At 37.4% G+C, this 23,944-nt stretch overlaps 2 protein-coding genes across 2 annotated transcripts; one reads left to right on the top strand and one right to left on the bottom strand.

Moving 5' to 3' along the window:
• Positions 1–9,890: 9,890 nt before the first annotated feature.
• Positions 9,891–18,135, top strand: timm23a (translocase of inner mitochondrial membrane 23 homolog a (yeast)). The gene is made up of 7 exons (XM_073828633.1): positions 9,891–10,260; positions 10,385–10,443; positions 14,445–14,538; positions 14,621–14,705; positions 17,291–17,349; positions 17,462–17,572; positions 17,655–18,135. The coding sequence occupies exons 1-7, from the start codon at positions 10,152–10,154 to the stop codon at positions 17,765–17,767; spliced, it is 630 nt and encodes a 209-aa protein (XP_073684734.1). The 5' UTR covers positions 9,891–10,151; the 3' UTR covers positions 17,768–18,135.
• Positions 18,136–18,852: 717 nt separating this feature from the next.
• On the bottom strand, positions 18,853–23,032 carry LOC141297988 (elastase-1). Its single transcript, XM_073828478.1, has 6 exons — positions 22,893–23,032; positions 22,540–22,649; positions 22,367–22,461; positions 21,960–22,240; positions 20,088–20,251; positions 18,853–19,937 (listed from the first exon to the last, which is right to left on the bottom strand). Exons 1-6 carry the CDS (start codon positions 23,011–23,013, stop codon positions 19,758–19,760), a joined length of 951 nt encoding a protein of 316 aa, XP_073684579.1. The 5' UTR covers positions 23,014–23,032; the 3' UTR covers positions 18,853–19,757.
• Positions 23,033–23,944: the final 912 nt, after the last annotated feature.

Genomic DNA, 23,944 nt, shown 5'->3' with positions numbered 1-23,944 from the left:
TTTTCTGAGCAGTATGATGTCTAACTATTTACGCCCCGCCCACAACTATTGACAGACTGTCCTGTATTAGCATATTCCCGCTCTCAGCCAGTTGTACGTGGCCTGCCATTTTCTCCGCATTTGAACAGCAGTAGCGACAACAATCTCTGGTAAGCAATGCAGATGTTCCGTAGTTGGAAAAGTGAACATAAGAGTCTTAATTTTCTCTCCAAATCAAAGCCACTGAGGACACAAGAGATTAGTTTTGGTTTTGATAGTAATGCACCACCAAATACACAAAAAATGCGAGGGGGCAGGGTGAACAGAGCTCATTATCATTTAAAGAAACGGTTCACTGTGAACAGAGCTGTTTTTGATAAGTTAAAAAGTGCCGCTTTACACCACCATTGAGGTATTTTATTCAAAGTATGTTGCGGACAACATTAAGGTGAGTAAATACTCCTAATGACAGAATTTTCATTGTAGGGTATACTGTTCCTTTTATAGCATGTACACGCGCACACACACACATGCGAAATGAAAAATGGACATGCTCCGAGAGGGAGAAAGTGTGATTAATTCGCTCCCACAGAAGGCAAACTGTTCATTAAACACCACTCGTTTTGTGTTAAATGGTTCCTGCCTGTCTCAAATTACTGGCTGCTATGTTAGGTAATCATCCCCCCCCCCCCCCCCCATCCTCTCTCTATCTCTAACCTGCAATTAAGACCTCAATTTCCTGTCTTGTACATTTTCTGATGTCCCCTCCTACCTCCTTAACTTTACAGTGCTGCTTACCTTATCAAAAGCACATGCACATACAGGCACTATTCAAAGTAATGGAGCGTAATGCAGCAGGAAGTTTAATGAGGGGAATGGATAACGGTTTTAGCTGAGGGCCAAAGAGGAAAGATGAACTGGGTAAGTCGTTGTAAAGAGAGAGAGAGAGAGAGACACAGTATCCTCTGTTGACTCGCACTCCGACTTCCCCCTCAAAGGCTGCAATGACCTTTACAACCTTTATGCCCACAAACAAACTCAGAACTCTCTGTCCCAACTTAGCAAACCAAAATAGAACCTTTTGCTTCCCTCTTTCCTTCCTTCCTTGTCAATCTACTGATCTTATTGGATGCCAATGGCAAGCCAAACCCAGACAGTTTTAAGGAAGAGGCGACCGACTTCTTGTAGAAAAATGAACTGAGAAAAAAAAATCACAATGCTACCCAGTAGAGGATACTTGGATGTACTGTAAACAGCAGCATGGATTAATGTACTACTGAATACGTTTAGCCTTTTTCACAAAAATTGGAAATTACGTCAGCACAGGGTAAAGTTAGTTCCACTACTCTAATCAACAAAGAAAAAACATTTACTTGTTTGTAATTTATATGGCCACTCAGACCGCTGACTCATCAAAATAATATGCTCAACATAGCGCCGGCTGGTTTCTGTTCTCCATCTCCGGTATATTTGTGTATTTTCTTAATTTACTCAGTCATTTCCCTCGAATCACTACATCATGATAAATTATGACAGCATTTGACAGCATTTATATCCAAATGCACATTTTTCCAAGAATAAATTAAACAATTCTGAGTTTGGTTGATGCATAAACTCAATACAACAATGTAATCCCAAATCCAATAGAAGCCAATAACGCCATTAATCGGAGTCATCTCTTGTTTAGTATTATTTAATTTTGTAAATATCTCTGGACACATTATACAACATACATTTATACCGTCATGTTAATAATGCAAAAGAGAACAAGTATAAAACAGAATATTATTTTAATAATAATAATAGTAATAATAATCGTGAAAAAAATTCACGTGAAGAGTCATAATGCACAGCCAGCACCAAATAGACAGAACACAAAAATTTACTGAATTTTAAGTGCCAACTCTGCTGAAAAAAACAGCTAAAACCAGCCTAGGCTGGTTGGCTGGTATTAGCTGGTCAACCAGCCTGGTTTTAGCTGGTCATAGCTGGTCAGCAGGCTGGTTTTAGAGGGGTTTTGGCCACTTTCCCAGCCTGGCCAGGTTGGGTAACCAGCTAAAACTAGCTACTTTCATCTTAAACCAGCTAAGACCAGCCAACCAGCCTAGGCTGGTATTAGCTGTTGTTTTCAGCAGGGAACATTCAGAATTAAATAAACATAGCATTTGTGATGACCCGAAGATGACACAAAGCTTTTTAAGAAATGTTTGCTCTTTGTAGAGTAAAACACCAGTATATATCATAGTATCATATTATCTATTTTGTAAAAATAGACTTTGATTCCCGAACTTACTCTTGTTAAGTACGGCCGATGCTGTCACCGGAAAAACTTTTACCCTGCAAGCGCCAATTGGTAAGCGAAAAAGGCAAATTTATGCTGTTTAAACCATGCAAGCAGTATTAATTAAGATATAAGTCTAATATTTCACCTAGCTGACTGGAAATGATAAGAACAAACATGAATGTTGTCAGGATTCTTGTCCTGGAAATCCTGGTTCAGTTTGGCCAACCACAAACGCCATTTGTTCCTCAGACAGTTCTTTACACTCTTCTCCTTGATTTGTTATAACTTTTGGCAGTCTATAGCAGTGTTTTTCAACCATTGTGCCGTGGTACACTAGTGTGCCGTGAGAGATCGTCAGCTGTGCCGTGGAAATTATTCAATTTCACCTAATTGGTCTAAAACATTTTTTGGAAACTAATAAGTTATCAGCTCTGTGTTCATACAAACAGGCCCAGGTTTCACACTGAGTAGGTAGAAATATGAAAGATCAAAAAAGACTGTTTTCATTGTGTTTATTTGATTCCTATTCAAGACACCTTGATAAGAATGACTGTATATTGTTAATTGCACTTTTTATTTGAAAGAAGAAGAAATATGAAAGATATAATACTTTTTTCTTTGTGTTTATTTGATTCCTGTTCAAGACACTTCGATAAGAATGGCTGTATATTGTTAATATAGGCTACAGAGTTTCATTTTTTACAGTTTCGATTGTTGGTGTGCCTTGTGATTTTTTTTCAATTGAAAATGTTCCTTGGCTCAAAAAAGGTTGAAAAACACTGGTCTGTAGCACTCCAGATCCAACCAATTAGTACAGCTCAAAACATGACAATAATTGACCATTTTCAGCAGCAACAATCAGCGAAATACGCATGTTTCGTTCAGATCAGTGGCATTGTTTAAGTTCAGTGCCACCAATATGGCCGATTGATGACACGTTGTGAAACCACTCTATATGGAGGCTTACAGTAAGGCTTTCTAGTTAAAGGTGGTCTGATATTAGCCACCATTTTGCTAACACTATGTAAAACACACCTGCCCTCCTTTACAATATTTAACTGTCAGATACAACATTTTATTTTTTTAAAAATCTGTTATCTTGCTCTAGATTTCAGCAATAAGAAAAATATTTTTTAGCCTGATTTCAGATAAAGAAACTGGTATGGTTTTAAGTTTTGTCAGTTTTATTCGCTATTTGAAATATTACCATTAAAGGTAGGGTAGGCGATTTCGGAAAGGCTAGCAATAGCAAGCTAGCTTTCATAATCACTATGCAAAGCCACGCCTCCTCCGAAACACACGAACGCGCTCAGGCAAAGCGAGACGATCAGAGATGGCGTTGACAGAGGCATAAATTCAATGCTGTCGGATTACCTCATGTCTCATTCTCAGGTAAGAAAATGTTACTGAACTAAGCACATATTATTAAAATTATAACACCGTCCATTCTCGCTCTGCATGCAATAGCATAAAGGAGAGCGCTGATGAAGTACCATGTCTGTGCCTATCAAAATAGTTTGATTTGACGAACATTTTATGATCCTACGCCTTCCACAGACGAATACATAATATTAACATTTACACCATGTAGTGATTGCTACCGAAGAGACGTGAAGAGACTTTCAACCAGCATAACAGAAAATGTATGACCAAATCACTTACCCTGCCTTTAAGATTTAAACTTAAATACGAATGTACAATAATAGAATAAATGTTACCTACTGCTGAAAAACATGCAGTTCTTGAAACTGAAATCACAAAATGTATTGTGGTTAAAGGAGTAGTTCACTTTCAGAACAAAAATGTACAGATAATGTACTCACCCCCTTGTCATCCAAGAGGTTCATGTCTTTATTTCTTCAGTTGTAAAGAAATTATGTTTTTTGAGGAAAACATTTCATGATTTCTCTCCATATAATGGACTTCTATGGTGCCCCCGAGTTTGAACTTCCAAAATGCAGCTTCAAAGGGCTCTAAATGATCCCAGCCGAGGAAGAAGGGTCTTATCTAGAGAAACGATCGGTTATTTTCTAAAAACATTTACAATTTACATACTTTTTAATCTCTACACAGAGTACACACAGAGCTAGACAAGACGAGCATTTGAGATTAAAAAGTATATAATTTTTTTTTTTTTTTTTTTATAACCGAACGTTTTGGGGCACCATAGAAGTCCGTTATATGGAGAGAAATCCTGAAATGTTTTCCTCAAAAACACAATTTCCTTACGACTGAAGAAAGAAAGACATGAACACCTTGGATGACAAGGGGGTGAGTACATTATCTTTAAATTTTTGTTCTGAAAGTGAACTACTCCTTTAAAGGAGAAATTCGGGTCCAGAATAAAATTAGGCAAAGACATTAAGGTTTTTGAGGAAAACATTCCAGAATTTTCTCCATATAGTGGACTTCAATGGTGGCCAATGGTTTGAAGGTCCAAATTACATTTTCAGTGCAGCGTCTTGTCTAGTGAAACGATCGGTCGCTTTCTTAAAACTATAAAATTTGGACCTTCAAACCGTTAGCCACCATAGAAGTCCACTATATGGAGAAAAATCCTGGAAGGATTCTCAAAAACCTTAATTTCTTTACAACTGAAGAAAGAAAGATATAAACAAATAGGATCAAATTATCAGGACATTTTTATTCTGGAGGTGAACTTCTCCTGTAATTAATATCATTTTTTTTCTTATTAATTAATTTTGTCATCGTTTATCAATATTCAACTCACACCCATCCCATTTTGCTTTGCATGAATGTGTTTGAACATTTAAAATCAGGGAAGCTGGTTTCATCAGCTTTCCTCAGTTCTGTTGAAGCAAGGGGAGTGTCAGCACAAGTGCGGGTCTTCTAGGAAACGAAGCACACTTGATCTTAAACAATGACCACAAAGACATGTCCAGCATGAGGATATGGAGAGGGTGGGGAATGTCCTCCCAAAGGGCTCGGACTGAACAAATCTCAAGGAACACTTCCTTCTGCTCTATTAAAAAGCCGTTTCCACAGACACATCCATCAATGTTTATGTAAGAGAGGAAGTCATCGCTGTTTACCTAGCTTGTGTAATTGTTTCTATTCATAGCTAAAGATCTGAGAAATATCAGAGGTGATGATGGTGGGGTGCATATAAAGGACGCAGCAAATTAAACAGGATGTCACAACAGATGTTACGCCACAGCGGAGTCGCACAGTAGGGTGCTGTTTCGCTTCGGTTACATCCAATAGGTTTTCTGAGTAAAGATGTACAGGAACAGAGTTTACTTGTACTACAGACACACACACACGGTGTGTTTGAACTTGTAGGATGCTTCTCTGCCTTCCGTTGATGTCCCCATTCCTCTTCCTCTCGTTCTGTGGGGTCCCCCCGCCCTTCCTGTCTGCTCTCAGAGGATGGGGCCTAGGGTCTGGCTCAATCCTGGCCCCCCACACTGGCTCCACAAGGCTGGACACTGCCCAGACTGGTGGGAGAGGACAGCAGAACTTGGCAGGCCACAGTGGAGAACATTCACAGCCAAGCCAAAGTCCTAAAGCACTGCCAGAGAATAACGGGGAGCTTGAAATGACAAGAGCTAAGCCAAGGGACAACTATGGCTCTTGGATTTTACTTTGTATCTGGGATATTATAAGGCTTACGTAAATCTGTTGCGAGTGTCAACGAAACAAAACCACAATAGGGGGGAGCTGTTGAGTTTGTGTGGATTCCAAGTTTCCAGAGACTTTAAAAACAGGTGATTCTGTTTAACTCTTATTTGTAGCACACTGAATATTCAGCCGTTTCCAGGAGTCTGTCAAGTTACATTTGACCGTAACATGAAAGCATAACAAAGTAGAACGCTGTTTAGTACTGTTTGTGCTTTAAATAAATTGAGGATTAAGTGCCGAGGACCTTTCTTTAAAATGCCACTAGGTCATAAGGCATTGATCCATCCAATAATAGGTGATTTTATTTTTACATCTGTTGTATGAATCTCAAACAGCGGCAGGTTGTGCCATGCTTGTGAACAACGTGATGGCTTTAAAGTCTTCTTGAAACAACTGAAACCAAAAAATTAATTATTTACCTGTATCATCACTCACAGTTTCTGTTAATAAAATATATTTTATAGTTACTACATGTACTGTATACACGGGTTTGAAAGAAGGCTCACCGAGTTCTCACCAAGGCTGCAGTTATTTGATCACAAATAGGTTAAATATTGAACAGTAATACTAAACTGTAAAGACAGTAATATTGTGAAATATTATTACAACTTAAAAGCACTGTTTTCTATTTTAATATATTTTTTCCTGTGACGGAAAAGCAGAATTTTTAGCAGCCATTACCCCAGTCTCCATTAGTCCAGTCCTTCAGAAATCATTCTAATATGATGATTTGGTGCTCAAGAAACATTAGTCCTTTTTTTATGTACTGTAATGTAACAGGCAATCGTCAGCAAGCGGCTAACAATGTTTCTTTTTAGTAGCTCCGCCGAACGTTCGTTTTCCATGCCGTTCCGTCACAATTTGGTGGGTCCATATTAGAGATAGGATGTAAACAACATTATTTGCATGGTTAATGTACTACTGAATGTACACTAAATGCTAATTTATCCTGTCTAAACCATGAAATAATGTGTGGAAGCTTTTAAATCATATAAAGAAGGACTTAGTAAGCAGGAAAGGGTGCTATATTTTGACAAACTGAAGTTAATAGGTGGTAAATATATGTACGAGCAGTATTAGTAAAGATATTAGCCTAATATTTCACCTGACTGGAACTGATAAGAACAAACGTGAATGTTGTCAAGATTCTTGCTCTGGAAAACCTAGTTGAATTTGGCCAACCACAAACCCCTTTTGTTCCTTAGACATTTTTTTGCACTCTTCTCCTTAATTTGTTACAACTTTTGGCAGTCTATAGTACTCTAGGGCCCGGTTTCACAGACGGGGCTTAGGCTAAACCAGGATTAGGCCATAGTTCAATTAGGACAATTAAGTAATTTTTATAAACATGCTTACAAAAATACATTACTGGTGTGCATCTTAAGACAAAACAAAGGCACTGATATATTTTAAGATCAAACGGTGCAATTTTATTTCAGTTGAAATAACTCAGACTTACATTTTTGTCTAGAATTAAGCTTAAGCCTTGTCTGTGAAACCGGGGGGTAGATGTTTTTCCCTGTCCAACCGATTATTGCAGGCCAAAACATGACAATAATTGACCATTTTCAGCAGCAATAATCAGCAAAATATGCAAGTTGATGACGCATTGTTGGGCGCATCCTGTTTAAAAAAACTTTTCTTTAACTAACTTATAAGTAGAGTACACACTGACACACATATGTATGATTTGTATGAATTTTGAACAGCAAGCAACAATATGTGCTATGCTTGTTGTTTACTCTTTATGAGAAAAAAAGCATGATGGCTTTAAAGTGTTCATCTGAAAGGTTTCAGAGGACCCCTTTGAACCCCCACCCCCTCTTGTCCTCCCCTCTCATCTCCTCTAAACTAGTTTAAGGAACAGAGGCTCTGCGCAGCTTTCATATCTCCATGGTAACACACCCCCTTTGGGGTCCTTGTGGAGTTTTTTGTGTGTACTCAACGTTGTTGTGTTTGAGTTTTGGCACAAAAAATACTCTTAATATAAGGCCGACAACAAAGCACAATGATAAAACATAAGCGTGATTAAAAGATATTCTGTGAGATGTATCCATTATGACATCATGGTCATTTCCCAGTGCGGCCATGTTCCTCGGGGTGCCTGTCTCTATTCGACTGCCTCTGCTTCTCTAGCACTGTGGGCTGTCTATAGGAGGCCTTCCACTGACTGTGAATGGTCTTTTTGTTGGGGAACAGTGAGCCATTTCTGCTCCCACAGAAAGCCCTGGGTAATTTAGTGTGGATGCCAGGAAGTCTGAGCTCACAGAATGACAACAATGGCAAACGTTATTGCTCCACCTCAAGGGGTGGAAAAGAAAGAGACAGAAAAAAATAGCTATGGTGATAGAATTCTGCTTCAGCATCCTCCCACACGGCGAATTCCTCTTAAATCTCATGCGGGCTAGGAGGATCAGAACGCAACCTTTATGGTGCTAAACAACCATTTGTGCTTTCAAGCATGCATCACGGGACATGCTTTATTGTGGCACATTCAGTGTGAGGTAGATCATTTCCCCCACACAAACTAACAAATTAGTTGAAAAGAAAAAAACTCCAATCAACTGTTTAAGAAAAAAAGTTCAAAATAAGTCCAGCAGAAACCTTTTGAAATTTGTCCTTGTCTGCCATCTAGTGGGAAAGCATCATCACTGGTGTCAGAGATTCAAGGATTTTAGAACATTTTCTTTCAGCCATATCAAACATACAGTGTAAATACTTTAAACTTAAGCATTGAAATACATCATAATTAATTAATGATTTACTTGTGTTAATAATTTTATTATTTTTATTATTAAAAATTATAAAAAAGTCCCTCTACTGTGTAACATCCCTGAAGAATTCACCGTAATTATTATCTGTTGTTTTCAATGCTTATTTTTTCCTCATTAATACTTCATATTAACAGTAACATCATATGCAACTATTACAGAAGGTTCAAACGCTCACTGATGTCTCAGAAGGAAACATAATGCATTAAGAGCTGGTGGGTGAAAACTTTGTGAATTTGAAGATCAGGTTAAATTGAACTTATTTTGTCTTCTGGGAAACATGTAAGTATCTTCTGTAGCTTCTGAAGGGCAGTACTAAAAGAAAAAAAAAAAGAAAAATGTACACATCTTCATTCTGTTCAAAAAGTTTCACCCCCGGCTCTTAAAGCATTGTTTTTTCTTCTGAACCATCAGTGAGATGTTTAAACCTTCTGTAATAGTTGCATATGAGTCCTTCAGTTGTTTTTGGTGTTAATGATGGATCTCAAAATCATACAGTCATTGTTGGAAAGGATTCAAACACACAAAAAATGCTGGAAAACCAAAGAATTTGTGGGACCTAACGGATTTTTCTGAAGAACAGCAGGCAGTTTAACTGTTGAGGACAAACAAGGGACTCATGAACAACTATCACTAAACAAAACAAAACAAAAACGGTGATGAATCATGCGGGTAACAACACAGTATTAAGAACTTTTGAATGGGGTAATTTTTATAAATTCAACTATTATTTTTTTCTTCTTATGTAATATCTTATTCAGGTCAGTACTAAATAAAAATACCATGCATTTAATATGATTTTAATAAAATAAGTAACATTTGCAGATTCTGTAAGGTGTATGTAAACTGTTGACCTCAACTGTATTTCTGACAGCAACTTGATTACTTTCATTTTCAGTTTCGATTTATTGTGCTAATGTCATGAATTTTACTTAAGTTTGTATAACTTTTGTTCTCAAAAAAAAAAGCTCTCCTTCACAACAAAACACGGATGGTCGTAAAATGTCGTGTAATCAACTGTCAGTTCGGTTGAACTCTCTCAAACGCCAATCGCCTCAGGACGACATCGTATACTTTTCATAGTGATATCACATACTTTATTGTAGCAAGCTAATATTTGTTCATTTTAGTGTTATACATGTGTATATTACTGATTTGAAGAAATCTTTTGCAACCAGGCGAGTAATTTTACGGCAGTGTTACGTCAGCACCGTCCTTTCACTTTACGGCAGGGCAGCATGTGGAGGTCAGAGATACAGAATCTCTCGGTCAGAGACTGAAACTGTCTAAATATCAAACATCAAAACTTGACAACTCAGCACAGTTACATCTATGGGATTTTCAACAGACGATATACAACAACACCGTCGATAAAGTAATTCGTTTGGTGTCGTTAACGTCCATCTTTTTGACGCCGGTTGGTAAGGAAGAAGTCTGATCGTCGAGACGGTTTTCTCTGGATCATCTCTAAAGACATGGATGATAATAACACACCGGCATCAGGAGGATTTAAAGGGGGACTCGGAAGCCTTTTCGGTGGAGGAACCCCAGAGTATTCAAATACTGAGCTCTCAGGAGTACCATGTAAGTGCCATACGGCTAATCTTTACTTACTTTAATAGTCTGGATCACATTGTAGTCAAATTAGCTGATGTGAGTATCTGTTCATTTCTGAAAACGTATAATGGGTGTAATCTGTCATTTTCAGTGACTGGGATGAGCCCTCTCTCGCCCTACCTCAATGTTGACCCTCGTTACCTTGTACAGGTGAGTTTCTGTAATACCACAGTTTTCTGTAGAAGAAATGAGTCTATCTTATGATAGTGCTGGGCGATATGGAAAAATCATGTATCACGATATGGATTATTCTATATCACGATAACGATATATATCACGATATACCAAAATAAAGTACGTTTTCAGTTATTCTCTGAAAAGTTAGACAAAAATATCATTGCATATTTTTTTGCAACTTTATTTTTATTCGTTATTTGAAGTGACATTTAACTGAACTGTCACAAATGAGAAAAATACATTTTAGTGCAGCAATATAAATGTTTCAAATGACAACAGATGTGGTGGAGGTAGAGCTACAGTAGCCTTCACATTTTTTATCCACATTATAGTTAAATAGTATTATCAAAATAAACTATTTTTTTATTAAAATGCACAGCCATTTCAAGTTTCTGAGCAGAAAAGCACTCAATTATAAAAAAAAAAAAAAAAAAAACATTTTTCAACCTTGTAGTGCAAAATTTGCAAACCACAATGAAGTATCACGCCTGTTTCACACATACTCCGTCTGCAGTCCGTGTGCGTTACGTATGCGGTGCAGAGGCAGCACGGACTCGTTTTGCTTCCACACAGAACGCGATTGCAGTCCGTTCCTGATCCGCGGGTGTTTACCACAAACACACCATTTATCCGTTATTTTAATTTCAAATCCAAACGTGCTTTTTCAGCATTGGGATACTCTTTTATCACAGTACACTAATACAATAATACTAGACATATTCACGTTTAAACTCAACGTATTATAAACAATGTAGGCTATTATTCAATGCACTTGACTTCTAGATTTGTATATTAAGTTGCTCAAGCAAGTTGCAACACATTTAAACACAGCATAGCTTCCTTTTTATATTGAAATTGGGCTATCACAAATATTTTAAATTAAAACTTACCACAGACAAGCAGTCGGCTCTCTGTGCCTTTCTTTCGTATTAAATATTTATTAAAAAACATATTTTAAAGAACTTTTCAACCTGGACAAGTGCATCTATTATGTTGCCTTGTTTATTTAAAACTGCACTATTTTAAACCTAGCCAAAAAGCCACGTGTTGACTGTGAAACACAGTAGACTGCATTTATATGCATTTATGGTACATTTCCATGTCAATCCATGTTCATTTTTACAGCGAACAATGCGCTGTCACTTTAATTCAGCGCATGCAGCGCAGCAAAAACAGACTCTGTGCCGAAAGGATCGCTCCACTGCTGCAAACTAGGGATGCTCATATTGACCGTTTAACCGTTAACCGACAGTAAGAATTTTTACCGATTATTACTATCAGTTAAACGGTTTAAAAGGGTTTTTTTCTATTCTTTTTTTTTAACGTTTGCTGCATGGTGAAAGAAATAATGCTATTTGTAAGTTATCTGTTTACTCACGCGCGCGTGTCGACACGTGCAGTGTGGCTGTACAGACATATTTCGCTTCACCTTTACTTAGTAAACAGATGTAGTATATGCAACTCAATGGCAAGAGGCGATATTGGGTTATTAGAGAGTGAATCCGTGAGTGAATGTATTCAAATTCTGAATGAATTATAGTCTAGAAAGTGCGCAATAGGCGCTCCCGTTACAATCACTGGAAAGCTATCACTCATCTTAGAGTAGTTCATCGCAATCTCATAAAGTTATTAAAAAGTAATAAAATAACCTTTACACTGCACAATTAATCTCTTATTTATATAATGCCAACACTTTCTTTGTTTTAATAAGAGAGTTCGTGAAAGTGTAGTTTCAGCAAAACTGAAACCGGCACTTTGGTTGGTGAGTGGATTGTAACATAGCCTCCTCTGATTGGCCACAGTGATAATCAAATCAACATACATGTCTGTGATTGGCTATTGCTGAACGCTGTAAAACACGCGCTTCTCCTCACGCATATGACAGTGGATGGAAGTCCCGAACCGCAAATTGAAAGGGTTTTTGTGATGGTGTTTTTTTCGCGGATCTAAGAGTTAACAGGCAGCGGTCCTGCCTATCCGTACAGCATGTGGACATGTTAAAAACTAGGCACACTGAGGTATTGGCTGGCCTGCTATATATTTTTTATGTCCGACGAGAAGAATAAGACCGGTACAGTTCTTCAAAGCGCATAAAAGGATTCAGTGTGTTTTAGTTTTGTCATCTTAATTAGGTAGTTATTTAATTTATACATATTTAGTGTAGGCCTATTTATATTATTCTTTTTTTTCATTCAGATTTTCTCTGTTCTCAGAACCGCTGCTGATGCGTGATAATTTAAGTTATATGTCAATACAGTTTTTTATGTTGCACTGTATGCTGCTGTTTGCACGTTAAAATAAAACATTTGCTTGTATTTTTAATGTATCATCACAGATACTCGTGCATTCTATTTTTATTTTAAACTAATTTATTATTCAAATTTTATCAGTTAACGGTTAATGTTCGGATAACGAGCAGCGGTTGTCGGTCAGGAAAATTAACCGAAATGAGCATCCCTACTGCAAACGCACCGCTTCTGGAACGTACTACCGGACAGCAACCGCGTGCAGTGTGAATGATCTGATCCGTTAACATGTGTGCGGAAAAAAATACGCAACGCATACGCACTGCAGACGAAGTATGTGTGAAACAGGCGTCAGCGTCGGGCGCGGAAACAGTCTTTTGGCAGAGTTTGCACATGACTGTCTTCTGCTCCGTGTCGGAGCTCTTGAAGCCAAAATGCAACAAAATCACTGACGTACCCACGTGTCGGTAAAAGTACTTCTTGTCTGCTGCCTGCATAGCAGTTTCAGTTTGTTGTTGCGACTCCGGGCATTCATCTTCAACCTCTTGCTAAGCACTCACGAGTTAAAGCATGTCGCACTCGCAACAGCGTCACGTCGCACAAGACGGAGTTTCTTTGTGAAAAAGTTCGTTTTTATTCTTGATTATCACTTATAGGGTAGAGTATGCATTGCACAGCAACAAGACACTATCATACATTTGTCATAGCCTATTTAATGCAATATTTTCTTTAGTAATTGATAAAATTAGGTTAGAGACGATAGAAACGATAGAAGAGAAATAGGACGATAGACACTTTTCTATCGTCCCCACGATATATATCGTCATATCGCCCAGCACTATCTTATGAATTAACAAAGTCAAACTCATGTTAGAGGTTTAATGGATTAAAAAAATGTGTAAGTTGTATCAATGTGAACTTGTCGTAGGCTAATAATGTGAAAAATTAATTGGTGAATTAATCATGAAAACCTCAAACAATTCATTTAACGGTAAAAGGCAGTGGTAACATGCTGCAAAAATAGCAGAACATTGTTTTAGCCATCAGTTGTAGTTAAAAAAAATTGCACATAAATATTAAAAGACCTGATATTTATCAGAAATGTCATAGTTTTTCTGAGAATATACACTACCAGTTAAAAGTTTTTAAACTCACCAAGCCTGCATTTATTTGATCCAAAGTTACATTTTGAAATATTTTTATTTAAATTACCACCTTCCTTTTGAATATATATTTAAAATGTAACTTATTCCTGTGGTCAAAGCTAAATTTTCAGCATCATTACTCCAGTCTTCTGTGTTTTAAATATTAGTAATAATAATAATCAGAATCAGCATGTTAGAACGGAACGATTTCTGAAGGATCACGTGACTGGAGTAATGATGCAAAAAATCAGCTTTGAAATCACAGGAATAAATGACATTTTAAAATGTATTCAAATAAAAACAGTTATTGTAAATAGTAAAATATAAAAAAATTGTACTGTTTTGCTGTACTTTGGATTAAATAAATGCAGGCTTGGTGAACAGAAGAAACGTCTTTAAAAACATTAAAAATCTTATAAAATACTTTTGACTGGTAGTGTAGTTTTTACTAAAATCTGCTTTCATTTGTTGATCCATGCCCTAATGTATATTAGTGTGGTTATAAATTAGGACATTGGATTTCAGTAATACAAAAAACCCTTACATTTAAGACACCATTATGATGCTTGTCTTTCTCTCATAGGACAATGATGAGTTCATCTTGCCAACTGGGGCAAATAAAACCCGTGGTCGCTTTGAGCTGGCCTTCTTCACCATCGGGGGATGCTGTATAACAGGTGAGGCTTGTGTCTTTTTGCAGTCTTTGATCAATCCTTTGTCTTTAATCATCACCTTTAACTGTTGTTTATTTCTTTGAAGGCGCTGCTTTTGGGGCGCTTAATGGTTTCCGTATGGGCGTGACAGAAACTAGAGGCATGCCGTGGTCAAAACCCAGAAGCGTACAGTAAGTTTCCGCTCCTTAGTAAACTTTGATTAGAATTTACACTACCAGTCAAAAGTTTTTGAACAGTACAATTTTTAATGTTTTTTTTAAAGAAGTCTTTTCTGCTCCCCAAGCCTGCATTTATTTGTTCCAATTTATTTGAAAATTTTACTAATTAAAATAACTGTTTTCTATTTGAATATATTTTAAAATGTAATTTATTGCTGTGATCAAAGCTAAATTTTCATTACTGGAGTATCATTACTCCAGTCTTTAGTGTCACGTGATCCTTCAGAAATCATTCTATTATGCTAATTTGCTGTTCATGAAACATTTTTATTATTATTATCAATACTTAAAACAGTTGAGTACATTTTTCAGGATTCTTTGATGAATAGACAGATCCAAGGATCAGCATTTATCTGAAATAAAAAGCTTTTATAATATTATACACTATACCATTCAAAAGCTGAGTCAGTGTTTTTTTAGTATAATTATTCTAATTATAGAAATTAATAATTTTATTTAGCAAGGATTAGGGCTGCACGATTTGGAGAAAAAATCTAATTGCGATTTTTCTGATCAAAATTGCGATTTGCGATTTAAAATGCGATTTACTACTATTTCATAAAAGAGCTACAGGTTTGATATGGTGGTTTTAACAGCACCAAAGGAAGACCAAGCATAATCACAAAGTATGCTACACTGTGCTACTGTTTATTTAAAACCTCTTAAACATTGTTGCCTTTTTTTAAATAAAGTTGTCAGTTATCATGACAAATTAAGAAAATAACTACAGTATCTTAAATAAAATAAAATTAACAATTAAAATTATATAATAAAATATTATTAAAATCTTTTATAATAAAAATAAATAAATAAATATTATTATATTATTTTATAATAAAATATTATTAAAATCTTTATGAATCCAAACACACTGTAAACAATTTTACATCAGTAAAACACTGATGATAACCTACATTAAGAGACACTTTGTTGGGAAGTTGAGCCGCTGCTCCCGCTCATCTTTTCCAAATGGCGTTAACGTTATTTGCTCAGTACATGCAGTAGAGACGAGACCTGCACTCCTACGGGAGTATAGCGGGACCCGAGGCAACCGACTGCGGCGCGGGACAAAATTTGATGGGCGAGTGCGGCTGTTCGGGACGCGGGAAAATAAAATGATTCGCGGGACCCCCGCAAAATAGAAATATCTAAAAAGCAAAATATTGTTATTCATCTATTGCACAAAAGCAGCAAGAACAACTAGTATACAACTTACAACTATGATTAGTAAGCAAGCACATAGGCAGTCATCAGAGGTGTTTAAGTTAGAATCCACTCACTGCTCAAACATTCTTGCACAGTGCTGAATATTGCGTGCTCGCGAATTAAAACACACGAAGTGTAGACATTGTGAAAGATTCATTGTGCATAATATTCATTGTGTTAGAGCTTTATGAGATCGCATATGAACTGAGATGTCAACATTAGCTTTGTCTGCTTGCATTCTGCGGATACACACAGTAGCTCATGCTTGCTCTTCTGTTAAGAATAACAGTGGTTTGTGAATGTTGATGCTTAGCCTATATAACAAATATTTTATCAGGAGCGTTTATGCTGGGGTTTTGTGAAATTACGAGATGTTACTAAACTGTTTCATGTAAATTCAATTGATGTACTGAAAAAAAACTATATAGGTTACTTTTATGCGGGCAGGAGCGGGACAAAACATGAATGTCGAGGCGGGAACTGAAAGAGATAAACATATTTCTGCGGATGCGGGACTGAAAAATCCGTCCAGTGCATGTCTCTACATGCAGTGTTAAAATGCCCCCTATTGGTTAAACTCTGCATCAAACGTAATATAAGCATGAAGACGTAATATGCACATGAAGCGACCTGTCAAAAACGATTTATATGCTTGTTACCACATTTGATAATCAATCGAAATAATCGCAGCTCTTGCGATTTGAAAATCGCACCCTTTCAAATCGCGATTTCGGTTTAAAAACGATTAATCGTGCAGCCTTAGCAAGGATGCTGTAAATTGATCGAAAATGATGATAAAGTCATTTTATAATGTTACAAAAGATTTCTGTTTCAGATAAATGCTGTTCTTCTGAATCAAAGAAACCTGAAATATTTTCTGAAATGTGACTTGAGTAATGATACTAAAAATGTAGCTTTGAAACCACAGGAATAAATTACATTTTAAAATATATTCAAATAGAAAATAGTTATTTTAAATAGTAAAAATATTTTAGAATTTGACTGTTTTTGCTGTACTTTGGATCAAACAAATGCAAGCTTGGTGAGCAGAAGAGACTTCTTTAAAAAGAGTGAAAATCGTTTTGAAAATTTAAACATCTTTTTGAATATCACTCTCTGGTATGGTGATGTGTTGACAACAATCTGAACAGCATTTTAGATCTTAATTTAGTTTTTTTTGGGGGGGGGTGTTTGGTTAAATTAAAACTTTATTTTCAGGTTTAGTTTTTCCATTAAAATCATTTTGGTGCATGCCATTCACTGAAACTGTTTATCCATTGTGTATTACCCATAATTCTACTGTAATACTGACCTTTTCTATGCTCTGTCAGGCTTTTGAACATGGTTACTCGACAAGGCGCATCATGGGCTAACACACTAGGATCTGTGGGTAAGAAATCCATTGAAATCAAACATCTTGTGTAAAAGAATAGCACAATCTGTTGTGTAATTTAAGAGACTTTTGCATAAAATAAAAAACGTTGGTTTCTCTTTCTCAACAGCTCTGTTGTATAGTGTGTTCGGTGTGGTCATTGAGAAGGCCAGGGGCGCGGAGGATGACCTTAACACAGTGGCAGCCGGAACGTTAACAGGGATGCTTTATAAATCCACAGGTAAGGAAAAGTGACATTAACCTAATAATACATATAATACACATACTGTTTATTTATAGAAATGTTCATTTATTTTGCTCAGCTGGACTCAAAGGAGCTGCCAGAGGAGGTCTTGTTGGTTTAGCCATGTCAGGGCTGTATGCTCTTTACAACAACTGGGATCACCTGAAGGGGAGGTCGCCTTCACATTACTGAGGATGACTGAGAGCTCAAACCATGGACTTATTTTGACTCTGAGCCCATTCTTAGTTTTTATGGCCCCTTTTGGAGATACATCCATTTTTTTGAAACCCTTGGACCACAACACTTGCACAAACTTCATCAGTTATGTTAAGTGTAATATTTAAATGGAAGAGCCTGACTGTCTCCAGATGTGTGGACTAGCTGTGAGTTTGCTGGTAACATCTCAGTCGTTCATGTACATGCCTTTATTGATGTAAGATGCAGGAACTGTGTATTCTTTAATCATGAAGTTTTATCTGTTCTTGTTGCGGATTGATGCATTTTGTCAAGTGGCTGCTTCCCGTTTGAAACCATCCGAAATAAAATATGATTTTCCACTGTTTGAGACTCTTCATTTGGATTTTAGTAATATTAATATTATTGAGTTATGTAATACAGAATTTGTGTTTGCTGTGTGTGAATGGTCAGTCTTTCATACTGGGAGAACACCATCCTGTAGGGCTGGACAATATATCGAACGATATTGTGAGGCGCGTTTAGTCGATGAAGCCGGTGCTTTGATTAGTAGTAAATCTCCATCACGTGCGTTCCGCTCAGGTTCCGCTGGAGCGGCAATTAATACACAGAGACGTAAATCTCTGACAAGCTACGCCATATCGCGCTCAATATCGCGTAGCTTTTTTCAGTTTTTTTTTTTGATGAATAGAAAGTTAAGAACAGCATTTATTTGAAACAAAAATCTTTTGTAACATTACAAATGCCTTTATCATAATTTTTTGATAAATTTAAAGCATGCTTGCTAAATAAAAGTATTAATTTCTATATATACAGCTTCCAAAAACTTTATTTCAGATAAATGCTGATCTTTGGACCTTTCATTTTATCAAAGAATCCTGAAAAAATGTACTCAAATATTTTAAATATTTATAATAATAAAAAACAGCAGCATCAGCATATTCAAATTATTTCTGAAGGATCATGTGACACTGAAGACTGGAGTAATCTAAATCTAGTTTTTGATGTACTTTGGATCAAATAAATGCAAGCTTGGTGAGCAGAAGAGAAGAAACCAAGACGTTTAAAAAAGTTTGCAAATATACTTTTTATAAATGGTTTATTTGTAAGCAGGTCAACCTTGATTTCAACAGTCAATGAGTACAGACGAATGATAATTATAATATTCCAGAATGAATGTCCATGATGTTATATGTTACAATATGCACACATGGTCATTTTAAAATATCTTTTCAGTGATATTTCTCAACCAGAATAACTACTGGTTACCACTCTTAATCATTCAAGCAGTATTATACCACTAACCCAAACTGTTTAACTGTTAACCCTGTTTTTTGAATTCTTGTGAATGATAGATGCATAGAATAAATGATAAAAATAAATAAAGCTCCCTCTCAAAATAATGATACACGAAGGAATTTGAAGCAGCTTAAATTTCCATCCTGTGTAGATATTACCTGCACTGCTCAGTGAAAACCACTGCAGTTAGATTGTTTTTTAAGGGAGACTGTCTCCCACAACAGGTGAATTTTTTTTTTTATCACTACATGACGCTGACCTTCAAAGCACCTTAAGACCTGAATGTTGGTCTGCCCATGACAGGGCAAAAACGTGCCAGTCCTTACAGAAAAAAACAAGGCCAACTGAACTGAGGAGTGTAATGTTGAATAGCCAGGACTTGTACAGATGTTTCTTGGCTTGTCAAACACACAATGCAGATCAATGTGATTTAGCTGAAAGCAGTTAAAACTTTGCAGTTCATGTACTACAGCGAAGCCCGTCTCACATGCATAGCGGAGAAGCGACCCACAAACCAAGCACAAACTACCCTAACTTGGTGGCTGGTGGTTGTGATGCTGTGCACCAGCTCACAGCGCACGGACCACAAATGGATGAGCAAATCCATGGGCCAGACCCGGGACATAGTGATGCTAGAACGACTCTTCCTTCCTACAAAAGTGGACAAGAAATTCTTTGAGGTTGGAACTTAGTGCAGGAAGAAGTCCCTGATGCGTGTGGCCTCTATCCATGGGATGTAGGCTGCGGTGCGAGTGAAGACGCTGGGCTTGTTCTCCACTGTGCATCCGATAGGACCGAAGCTCACGATGCCGTGGACCTCCCAGCGGTCATGCCCAACCTGGCACAGCAGAGGGCCACCAGAGTCACCCTATAGAAAGAAGAGCAACACAGAAGATATAAATGTAGCTAAAGATGGGGCACCTTGATGAGTTTATAGAAAGAAGAGCAACACAGAAGATATAAATGTAGCTAAAGATGGGGCACCTTGATGAGCTTTCCTATAAAACGGCCTTCTCACCTGGCATGCTGCTGGGGTTCCTTCTGTATCTCGGAAGCCAGCACAAATCATGGAGTCTCTCACGCGGTCACCCCAGAACTTCTTCTGGCGACAGGTCTTGTAGTCAATGATTGGGAGCCGAGCTTGGTTCAGCGCCTCAGCAAGTGACACATTTTCTTTCCCGCCTAAGAGGAAGAAGAGATGCCAAACTAACATTCTGGATTATCAAAATCACCTCCCTTTGTAGACTCAAAGATATCAATGAAACATTAAAGTAGGCTAGTATTTGTTTTGCCTCAGGGATTTAAATTAACCAGTTTCTTGGTAGAAACTGCAGTGGGGTACGGTTACTGTACACTCTTTACATTTTATAAATAGGCTTGTTTTCTCCTGGTCTCTTCATGTGTTTTCTCTGATCAGATATCAATGTGATTTTTTAAAACTGTTCCATAGAGTAGGCCACATAAATGTCTTTCTGCTCAACAGAAATATCCAACTTCAATCCCCATGCTATATGCAAATTTAACGAGTTCATGTCAACTACAACAACAGATTTGCGCTGCATTTTATTCTTCATCAGCTAATTTCAAGATCAAAGACCACAACAGTGTGATACAAGAATTGTGAGATATAAACTTGCAGTTCTGACTTTTTTTCTCAGAACTGCAAGATATAAACTCACAATTTAGATTTTTTTTCTCAGAATTGTGTCATATAAACTCAAAATTACAAGTTATTGTCAGAATTGTGAGACATATTAACTCACAATTCTGACTTTTTTCAGAATTGAAAGTTCATATCTCTCAACTGTGACTTTTTATATCTCACAATAATATCTTGTGATTATATTTTGCACTACTGACTTTATTATATTTCAAAATTCTGACTTTATAACATACAACTGTGAGTTAAGTCAGTATTTGGAGCTTTGAACTCGTAATTGCTGAGAAATTCGAAATGCTAAATTCTGAGAAGTAAAGTCAAAATTGCGAGATATAAACTAGTGAGTTATAAAGTCAGAATTGCAATATATAAACTCACAATTCTAACTTTTTTTTCGCAGAATTGCAATGTAAACTTGCAATTGTGAGTTATAGTCAAAATTGCGAGATATAAACTCAATTCTGACTTTTTTCTCGCAACTGACTTTTTTCAGAATTGCAAGTTCTCACAATTCTGGCTTTATAACACACAAGTTAAGTCAGTATTGTGAGATATAAACTCACAATTGTGAGTTATAAAGTCAGAATTGTAATTTAGATTTTTTTCTCAGAATTGCATGATAAACTCGCAGTTGCGACTTATAGTCAAAATTGCATGATATAAACTTGCATTTATGAGTAATATCGAGATATAAATAAAAACTCACAAATCTGACTTTATAACATGCAACTGTGAATTACTAAGACAGAACTGCAATTCTGAGAACATATCAGTCTTTTTTCCCTCAAAATTGGACTTGGACTTGGACTCTCAGAATTCTGACTTTATTTCTCACATTTGCGTCATGTCATGCAATTCTGAGAAAAAAGTCAGAATTGTGACTACATCTCACAATTCCAACTTTATAACTCGCAATGACAAGTTTCTATCTTACAATTCAGAGAAAAAAGTCGCAATGACCTTTTTTTTGATCAGTGGTGGAAATGGGCAAATGCATCTCAGACCACCTCCTGAAGTGGTTTGAGCGATCTGATCCATCTCTAAAGTGTTTTAGAGGGCATTTAGACCTGGTCTTTTCACAATCGAATAGTTATCCTATCAAAACGCTTGAAGTGACCAGTTGCAGAAACCCTATGAGCTGATGATTTCAGATATATTCCAGTCATCAGCTTTCACAAAAAGTTCTACTTTTAATACATGAGGGTCAAGGGTGTATGATGCAGTTTTTACCTCTCGTGTCGCCCCAGCCAGTCACCCAGCAGTAGTGCCCTGGTTTAAGGTTTATCTGCTTGCGCGGCAGGCAGGCATAGCGGATGAAGTTACTGGTTTGGATGTCTGTTCCAGCTTTAACCAATGCAATGTCATAGTCCAGCTCGCTGTGGGCTGGATAACGAAAATGCTCATGCCTGTAGATCCTCTTCACTGGGAAAACACGCTCAGCGGACTCGGATCTTTTCAGTTGATGCTTACCCAAAACGATACGCCAGCTACTAGCATCCTCTGCTTTTCCCCTGTGTAACGGAGAGCACAACTTGACACATACTGTCTTCAGCTAATTATGACTTTGAGCACCTAATGATTCGCATCAGGGGAAATAAATTCAAGCAAGTTCTGCCTCTACTGGTGATTTGCCTTACTTCTGGAAGCAGTGAGCTGCAGTAAGAACCCATTGCTTGTGGATCAGAGTCCCTCCACACACATGAACATAATGTTTACTGCCTCTAGGACGAACCTATAAAAATAAACACAAGCTTAAGTGACTCTTTCGCTGCACCTTAAGACGTTCTGTGTCATATCAAGTGGAATTTACCTGCAGTGAAACTTGCCATGGCCAGGAGTGGGGTCTCGCTTCGTTGCCCGACACGATACGCTCCACTGTGCTTGGTTTGAAATGCGACAGGCCACAGTCCTTCGGCCAGTCTAAGGACAGAACAACACTTAAGTCAATGTCAGTTAAAGTACCATGTATACAAAGCTAACACAAGGTACACAGGATTTATGAAGGGATTAGCAAATGAAAGGTGTTGTACCAGGAGAGGAAAGAAGGAAAGGAAATCCATATTTGGATCTTTGAGAAAGACATAAAATAAGTGTAAATTCAGTTTTTCAAACTTGTAATGCACTTGAAAGATATCAGTGGTCAGCTTTCGTTTAGTTTCTCACCGAGGTGGAGGACTTTGTGCTGTTGAAGGCGACTGGGGTTGAATGCATGAATGGAGGCTCTGTCCAGCGCCAGACCCAGCAGCATTAGCAACAGTGGAAAAAATGGGCTTCTCACTGCCATGATCTACAGTAAACTGTGTTGCGCACTGGCGATTACCCATTTATACCTTGCCTGGTGCAGGGCCCATCCTTTGTGCACTCCACGCCCCTGTCAGTGGTACAAAGCACTTTGACAATACCCCTCCCAATCCTGGATTGTTCTGGTGGGGTAGCCGAGGGTTTTCGGAACAAGCTGGCCCCGTGGGATCATGGGAGTCCCATCAGCACTTTCAGCTACAGCCCGTCCCTCACCGCTGTGCAAAACAACTCACCCAGAATAGATTGCCAGTAGCCTCCTTACAGTCACGCCATGCTAATAGCTGTTTGGATGGGGAGAGGTGTTGACCTTCATGTGACTTTCTGTTGCTTGCAGGATTCAAGTTATAACCCTGATAAATAATTAACAGGATCATGACTGATCTGTGTCCGTTATATATTAATTTTATTAAAGATTAGCAGAACCTGTTTTTAGTAAGCACTCGTTTATTCAAAGTGACTTACAGTCCACTTATTACAGCAACAATCCCTTGGAGCAACATAGCGTTAAGAGCCTTCAAGGGCACAATGGTGATTGTTCATAGCTTGTACTTTGCAGATACGAATGTAACTTTTCAACTCGACATTGAACCACTGCACTCCACTTCATTTTCACAATAGGTTTTACAGTTATTCTTACTCAGAGCATTAGCTAAACGTCCATGAGTACAAAGTAGGACTGGAGAAAGGACTAAATTCACATATATAGTTTTCACGATTTGGTAGCACCGGACAACAATATAATGTTAGGTTGATGTTAGACATGCTGTCGGACATACATTGCATTTTGGTTGAGAATGACATTCGGGTTGACGTCAGTATTTTACATCAGTTTGACGTTGACTTAACATTGGATTTTGATTACATAACCTAAAACAGTGTTTCTCAACCCTGATCCTGGTCGTCCCTCCAACACT

This window comes from Garra rufa, chromosome 22 (genome assembly GCF_049309525.1).
Source record: "Garra rufa chromosome 22, GarRuf1.0, whole genome shotgun sequence".
Taxonomy (NCBI): domain Eukaryota; kingdom Metazoa; phylum Chordata; class Actinopteri; order Cypriniformes; family Cyprinidae; genus Garra; species Garra rufa.
Note: the sequence above shows the minus strand (reverse complement) of the source record. Positions and strands in the feature narration are given on the sequence as shown.